We start from the raw sequence: 7,634 nt of genomic DNA, 5'->3' as shown, positions 1-7,634 counted from the left end.
GCCGGTCGGTTCTATTCCCGGTTCCAAGGTGGGAACCGGATCGACCGAACTAGATCGGTTAATTATATATATAGCTTTAAATTTCTTAAGAAAAAATTCTAATTCCTCCAAATTTCTCCCATTCATTTTATTTTTTGCCCAAAATAGTAATTTTACTAGTTCCACCAGAACGGACCGGTCGGTTGGTCAGTCCAGTTCCCGATTCCAAGACCGGTCGGTCTGGTTCCCAATCCTAGAATTTGGGAACTGGTCCTCCTAATCTGATTCCTGGTTCCACCTCGGAACCGGATTGAACCAACAACCGATCAATCCTAGAATGTAGACCGTTGACAGAGTGCCAATTGTCGAGAGAATGCAGGAACTTCGGGCTCTGCGCAGACAGCCAGTGTGTCGCATGCCAGTCAGCCCACGGGCACTTGGGCTGGAGCAATAGCCGCGTGCTGCCCAAGGTCACAAGCTGTCAGCCCGGCGACTTCAGCTACTACAAGCTTGTTGGGGTGGACCATTTCCTGAGCAAATACACAAAGGGTGACGGGCCTGTGACGGAGGGAAATTGCGGAGCCAAGTGCAACAGGGACTGCAGGTTCTTAGGTTATTTCTACAACCAGGAGACTTCTCGGTGGGCTACATCAAAGAGCCCCAGCGATGAGCTTGGAGTCTTACTTTTACCTGAGAGTTTTGTGTTCTTTTGTTGCTCTTTCTCTAATCTATTTTCGGAGCAACTTGTATAGTGGGGGTATCGCCAATAAGAGAGAATGATCAAGCTTTCGTCTTAATACTGTGCTCGTTAGTTTCTCATAATGATGCAACATGTCGAGCGCATTATAGAATACTAATGATAATACGGCATCATATTAGTGAAGTTATATCCCAAAAATCCTATTATTTCATCCAAAATTAATTCTTGGAGTCTCATTTGGAAGGACAATTACAGGTCATCAAAACAATCCGGCTCCTTTGGGCCCAAACAAGCAATGAGTGGAAGTTTTTTGGGTCTTTTTATGTGTAATATTACATGCACCTTCTATTTGCCTCCATTTTATTTCTCTTGGTGTTTCAGTGAGTGCATTTCATGGATAAAGTCTTGTTCCTGCTCAAGATCTGATAAAAAGGAAAGCTGTTAGGAAATGTTTTGGTTAGCGCTTTACCAGATCGGTCAGTCCTCCGTCAACTTCTCCTCAATTACGATTGAAGTACTTGCTCTCCAAGATAAGCTTTTCTAGATTCAGCACATCGAGTCAAATCACTTGCACAATGTCATTTTAAATCAAGTTTTGTCATCTACATCCTTTTGATTCAATTGAGACGATCCTCTTACCCCAAAAGCATTTGATGGAGTGGAACTCAAACATGACAAAGCAATGAACTTTAGTAGACACCGAAAGATTGAATATGGCACATAATCTTTAATTGGATATGTAGTTTTTGTAGAGTTGATATGTCTTGTTGGAAACCATGGCAAAGATGCTATTATATAATGGACCATAATGGGCCATCCTAGTCCATTTCACAGACAAGACACATTTGGTGAAGTTAAGGCATTGGAATCATATGCCTGAATTCATGTGAACATAGGCCACCACACGACCGTGACACAGGAATATGTCTGGTTCTTGATGAATGGCCCTTATTTGTTCCTCTATCTTTCTCTTTGATAATCGCACCAACAATTGTTTTGGCTTGCTGATCACACAGTTTCCAGATTACTCTGAACACGACATGTATTCAATCATGCCCTGGCTCCGTTGGCTCTGTAGTAACCACTCGAGCCAATAACATCTTATTCTAGTGTACTCACTGCTCGCTAGAACAAGTTCAGTCGCCCACTGAAGATCTTTTTATTTGCTGAAGAAGTCTCAGATTCATTTCCAATTCTAAGGAATAAAAGCCACAAGAGCAAAGATGACTATTGGGGCAGGAACAGTGAGCTTGACAAATGGGAAGCTGATGAGGTCAGGAACAGTGAGATTGACAAAAGCCACAAGAGCAAAGATGACTATGGGGGCAGGGACAGTGAGCTTGACAAATGGGAAGCTGATGGTGTCGGGCCAATGCGTGTTATCCGACGTGCACGACAATGTTTCGTTGACTCCCGTGGTCTCTAACGATGATGTTCTGTGTGATGGGGCTTTCATTGGGGTCAAATCTGATCACAAGGGCAGCCTCAGGGTCTTCCCTGTTGGAAAGCTTCTGTATGTATGCAATCTCCTTTTGTTGTTACTTCTTTAATGGATGATTTTCCTCTCCAATTTCAAATATTTCCATGAATATGTGTGGTTTTTGTGAGCTCGGCAGTAATTCAGCATATGCGATATTCTTGGCTACTATATTGGAATATAGACTAGTAGTCCACGTTGTTGCTAGTAATCTCATCATGGCAATAGCAGTTGAAAATTAGACTGTACAACAACGGAATGAACCCAGATAGGCAGTGGCAAAGTTAGCTCTTTTCAGGTTTCTCTTTGTTGGTATACGTGCTTGATTTATATATAGACTTCAAGCAGCCAATAAGTTTACTTGGGTTGGATGAATTGTTTGATGGAAAGAAGATTCCGCACGGTAGAGCTTACACTTTCATGGTACAGAAAATGAGTGATTTATTAGAAACAAGGGGACAACTTTGAAGACCTTCCTTGGCTAGAATTCAGTAACTACTTATTGCTTAGTGCCATCAGCTGCTGAATGAGTGGTTTTCTCCAACTTTGGAGCACTCAAAGCAAAAGATTTGCCTCAAGCAAGCTGAAAATCAGCATTGGTCCATCTAGGTGCAAATTCCTCTTTACTGAGATTTAGATTTTAATGTCACTATTTTGGTTTCAATGCTGCAAAAGCATCTCTTGACTCCTGTATGTAGCAAATGGTTTGGTTGCTAATTTAGTATGTGACAATCTGGTTCCGTTCTTCGTCCTGTGCAAGTGCTTGTGGTTCTGTGTAACTGGTTACTCAAATGGTTAAATTTTCTGATTTGCAGGGGTTTACGTTTCATGAGTCTTTACCGCTTCAAGATGTGGTGGATGACGCAGTGGATGGGTGTCTGTGGCTGCGAAATTCCCTTCGAGACCCAATTTCTGTTGGTCGAAGTCTGCAACAGCTTGTGCTTGGACAATGCAAGAACAGGAAGCGATGGAACAGACAAACAAGAAATGTACATAGTCTTCCTACCACTCCTTGAAGGGGATTTCAGAGCTGTTCTTCAAGGGAACGAACAGAACGAGATGGTCATCTGCTTGGAAAGTGGTACGCAGTGAAAAGCATCAGTCTTCGCCAGATCATTTTACAAACCTTTAAGCTCTGTTGCACTTGGGTAACTGCTGGTTTACCACAGGTGATCCTGCCGTTGATACATTTGATGGAAATCACTTAGTATTCACAGCATCAGGATCAAACCCTTTTGACGTTGTTACTTTTGCAGTGAAGTAAGTTCATGTTCTTAAAATAGCTGCTAAGCATTCTTGATAACCAGAAGTACCAAATTATGAATTAATGTGCTACATATGTATATATATTAATTTAGTCGGTGTTGCCATCTTCAACTATTTTTGTTCCTAGTGGCTCATTTAGAAAGGCTCGCCTTGATAAATCATCTAAGCATCCACTTAAATGTAATGTACAGGGCCGTTGAAAAATATCAGAAGACGTTCTGTCATCTTGAGAGGAAAAAGGTAGCATTTCCTCCATAATAGCATCTTAGAGCAATGATAGGTTTTGTGAGACATATCAGGAATCTTCATCCCTTGGACGACTTCCGTTTACTCTTTGTGGCTCAGATACCAGATATGATAAATTGGTTTGGCTGGTGCACATGGGATGCCTTCTACACCAACGTCACAGAAGAAGGCCTGAAGCTAGGATTAGAGAGGTTCCATCTCTTCCTTGACACCGAAATGTAATAGCACAGATCTAAAATTCTCAGACACTGATTAACATAAAATTCTCGCAGCTTCAAGAAAGGTGGGATTGCTCCAAAATTCCTTATAATTGATGATGGATGGCAATCAGTTGCGATGGATCCCACAGGCATTGAATCAAAAGCCGAGGACACTGCCAAGTGAGAGGCTTTTTGCAGTTTTCCAGGGATGAGCAGAGTTTCTTTTCATCAACTTACTTTATCTCTGTTACCTTGTCTCACAGCTTCGCAAACAGATTGGTAGACATTAAAGAGAACCACAAGTTTCGAAAGCATCCCAAGGAAGGGCATGTGGAGAAAGAACTGGGCTGTGGACTCCAGCGCATCATTGCTGAAATAAAAGAGCAATATGGTCTAAAGTATGATCTGCTACTACATATGTTGTACAGGTGTTACAGAGTGCCTCTCCGTCAAGGTTTTGCCATTATCATTCTATTAAACTTTTTTGCAGGTATGTCTATGTGTGGCATGCTATAACAGGGTACTGGGGTGGTGTAAAACCAAATTCCCCTGCGATGGAAAGCTATGAAGCCAATTTGGTGTATCCTATGTCATCTCCCGGTGTTGAAGCATTTGGTGTTTGTAATGTGCTTGAAAGCATTATGATGAACGGAGTTGGCCTGGTGAAGCCAGAGAAGGCTTATGACTTCTACAATGATCTTCACTCATATCTCGCATCAACTGGTGTTGATGGAGTCAAAGTAGATGCTCAGACCATCCTTGAGACTCTCGGGAAAGGCTATGGTGGACGAGTGAATCTTGCTAGAAAGTATCACGAAGCACTTGAAACGTCTATTGCCCGTAATTTCTCAGACAATGACATCATTTCTTGTATGAGCCATAACACAGACGGTTTATACAGGTCATCTCTACATCTAGAATTTCTTACATTGGATCATGATGAGCAAACGGCAAGACTCACGAATTTTTAAGCACCTGAACTGTGTGACATCTAAATGACTGTGCAGTGAGAAGAAAACAGCTATAATGAGAGCATCAGATGATTTTTTCCCAAGAGATCCTGCATCACACACAATTCACGTCGCATCAGTTGCATATAACTCCACTTTTGTTGGGGAATTCATGCAGCCAGACTGGGATATGTTCCATGTAAGTTTTTGCCTTTTCTAAAGACTAAAGAACAATGTAAGTGTAGGCATTCCATTATATCTAATTTGAGAGAATTCGTAAAAATCTTAGAGCCAACATCCAATGGCCGAATATCACGGAGCAGCACGTGCAGTCGGTGGATGTGCCATTTATGTTAGGTAAAAATACTGGTCAGGATTTCTCGTCTCTCTGGTCCATCTTTCTCATTCCTGATTTGCTTGTAGTTGAGAATGCAGTGACAAGCCTGAATGTCATGACTTCAATCTACTCAAGAAACTCTCACTACCCGACGGTTCTATCCTAAGGGCAAAGTTACCAGGGAGGCCAACAAGGGATTGCTTGTTTTCTGACCCTGTTAGAGATAAGAAAAGGTGAAAATATATGAATACTTCGGCCATCTGGTCCCAAAGTTCTTTGTTTGTAATCCCTGGCTGCTTAATTTAGCACTGCGTTCCCAAAATTTTCTCATTGCAGCCTTTTGAAGATATGGAACTTGAATAGCTTCTCTGGAGTGATTGGTGTATTCAACTGTCAAGGAGCTGGTTGGTGTCGAGTCACAAAAAAGCCACTTATCCACGACGAACATGTAGAGACCCTCACTGGGTCTATTACTGCAAAAGATGTGGACTATCTGCCAAGAGTTGCTGATGTCGGATGGACCGGCGATACTATGGTGTACTCGCATCGTGGAGGTAAATAATGCTTTGATTTTACACATCGTTTGATGCAGTTTATGGAAGTTTGCACTTAATGGGGTCGATGACGTTCTTTCTGTTTCCTTTAATGATCACATTAGGAGAGGTGGTTTACCTTCCGAAGAATTCATCCTATTCAATTGTGCTGAATCCTCGAGAATACGAGGTTTTCACTGTCGTTCCAGTTAAAAGCTTGTCGAATGGAGCAAAATTCGCTCCTATAGGTCTCCTTGAGATGTTTAACTCTGGAGGAGCAATCAGTGATTTGAAGTACGAACTCGACGAACCTATGACTATTTCCATGAGAGTTCGAGGATGCGGCATGTTTGGAGCCTATTCATTGGCTCAGCCTAAGAGGATATTGGTCGAGTCCCGGGAAGTGCCATTTGAATATAGACAAGGAAGTGGTCTAGTGACCTTTGCTCTTGAAGTTCCAGATGAAGATTTGTACCTTTGGAGCATAGTCATCAAGTTTTAAGCCTTGAGGAACTTCTTGAATGAACTGAAATGATTTCTTGTATATGAGTTGAATATGTAGTGATCGCGGAGAACTTCTAGTTTGTGATGGTTGATCGATCACATTTCACAAGCTCAGACAATGAAGATTGCCCATCACTTTCAAAATTTCTGATGGACCCAGCATTATCTTCAAGAAACAAAACACAAGCTTAAACACATCATGACCATTCTCAAGATCCAAGAAAACCAAATTATATGAGCTAACATTATCCGAATTCCAAATGCGACACGAGAATGGAGACGCATAACCAACCTTGCTGCCGAACATGGAATGATGCTAGATCTACTCGACGGCAAACTCAACAGAGAGGACAGGACTAGGCAACTGCATTTTAGACTAAAGAAACCACCAAATAACCTTGGGTTTGATTAAAGAAAGAGAGCCACATTGTTTATGATTTTGACATTATGGCCAGCTGAAGTCATTAGAGATACTGAAAGTGGTTGTTTATCCCGTGGCTCTTGCTGACAGGTGCTGTGTCGACTATTGAATAAGCCACCGTCCCAATAATTCAGTATCTTAGCATTCGCTGTCCAAAGTCAAACCATCACTGCCTGAAAACAGGCCATCTGTGAAAGATCCCACTTAACAGTATTAATCTATATGCAATTATGCTCAGTCTTTAGTCGTCCCTTTGCCTTTGAAAACCTAAGCTACAAGCCTCTGGGCTTCGGTGGATGCGCGGCACAGACGTACCACAACAATGCCGATTCATCTTGTTTGATCGGTTTTTTTTTATCCACAGCGAAATATCTTTCACTAAATATTATATTTTGATTTTTATTGAAGGAGACTCAAGTTCTGTATTAGCTTTGGATAGAAATGGTCAAATACGATCAAGATTATACACCTTATAATCTCGAAATTAAAGAAGTCACAGGTCTAATGCACCCTTAATATTAATGATAATTAATATCAACACCTAATCAATGACATTGTCTAGACTCACATATATATATATAATGATGAAAGTCCATTAGAATTAAAGTAGTCTATACAATATCAAAGGCATTTCGGCAACGCTGGATATGAACAAGATGCTTAACAAATCAGTACTTTCTACTAAGTTCAAGGATACAACATCGAAATCAAATCAACGACATTGGACAGTGAGGACAATGCCTAATAGACAATGATCCGAGACAAATATAAGGACACAACGTCGAAATCTAATCAACGAAACTGGACAGTGATAACAATACCTAGTATATATTGTTCCTAGATGCATCCATAAAATCTAATCAATAACGCTAGATAGAGGTAACATCTAATAAATATCGTCTCTAGATAAGGATGAGGAAACAATGCCAAAATCTAATCGACGACACTGTACTATGGGTTAGCACTGGAATCTAATCGACAGCATTTCCTGAAATATAGACACTCGATGGAATTGAGTTTA

General features: G+C 41.1%; 1 protein-coding gene across 3 annotated transcripts; it reads left to right on the top strand.

The window, feature by feature from the left end:
* The first annotated feature begins 1,673 nt into the window (after positions 1–1,673).
* Positions 1,674–6,336, top strand: LOC104432168 (probable galactinol--sucrose galactosyltransferase 1). 3 transcript variants are annotated; one of them, XM_039315573.1, is made up of 13 exons: positions 1,674–2,192; positions 2,972–3,237; positions 3,326–3,416; positions 3,614–3,662; positions 3,768–3,859; positions 3,941–4,048; positions 4,132–4,266; positions 4,359–4,769; positions 4,876–5,017; positions 5,108–5,175; positions 5,254–5,388; positions 5,492–5,709; positions 5,814–6,336. In XM_039315573.1, exons 1-13 carry the CDS (start codon positions 1,903–1,905, stop codon positions 6,188–6,190), a joined length of 2,382 nt encoding a protein of 793 aa, XP_039171507.1. In that variant the 5' UTR covers positions 1,674–1,902; the 3' UTR covers positions 6,191–6,336. The 3 variants fall into 3 exon arrangements, with proteins under 3 accessions (XP_039171507.1, XP_039171508.1, XP_039171509.1); XM_039315574.1 differs by having other exon boundaries at positions 2,058–2,196; XM_039315575.1 differs by lacking the exon at positions 1,674–2,192 and adding an exon at positions 2,226–2,765.
* The last annotated feature ends 1,298 nt before the right edge of the window (positions 6,337–7,634 follow it).

The sequence above is a fragment of the Eucalyptus grandis genome, chromosome 6 (genome assembly GCF_016545825.1).
Source record: "Eucalyptus grandis isolate ANBG69807.140 chromosome 6, ASM1654582v1, whole genome shotgun sequence".
NCBI classification, from domain to species: Eukaryota; Viridiplantae; Streptophyta; class Magnoliopsida; order Myrtales; family Myrtaceae; genus Eucalyptus; species Eucalyptus grandis.
This window is presented reverse-complemented; position numbering and strand designations above follow the sequence as displayed.

Bases quoted from the DNA above. Each gene is read 5' to 3' on its own strand.
- LOC104432168 (XM_039315573.1), top strand. From the start codon at position 1,903: ATGACTATTGGGGCAGGAACAGTGAGCTTGACAAATGGGAAGCTGATG. The intron at 4,770-4,875 runs GTCATCTCTACA...ATGACTGTGCAG, and splicing joins AACACAGACGGTTTATACAG to TGAGAAGAAAACAGCTATAA. The intron at 5,176-5,253 runs GTAAAAATACTG...TTGAGAATGCAG, and splicing joins GGATGTGCCATTTATGTTAG to TGACAAGCCTGAATGTCATG.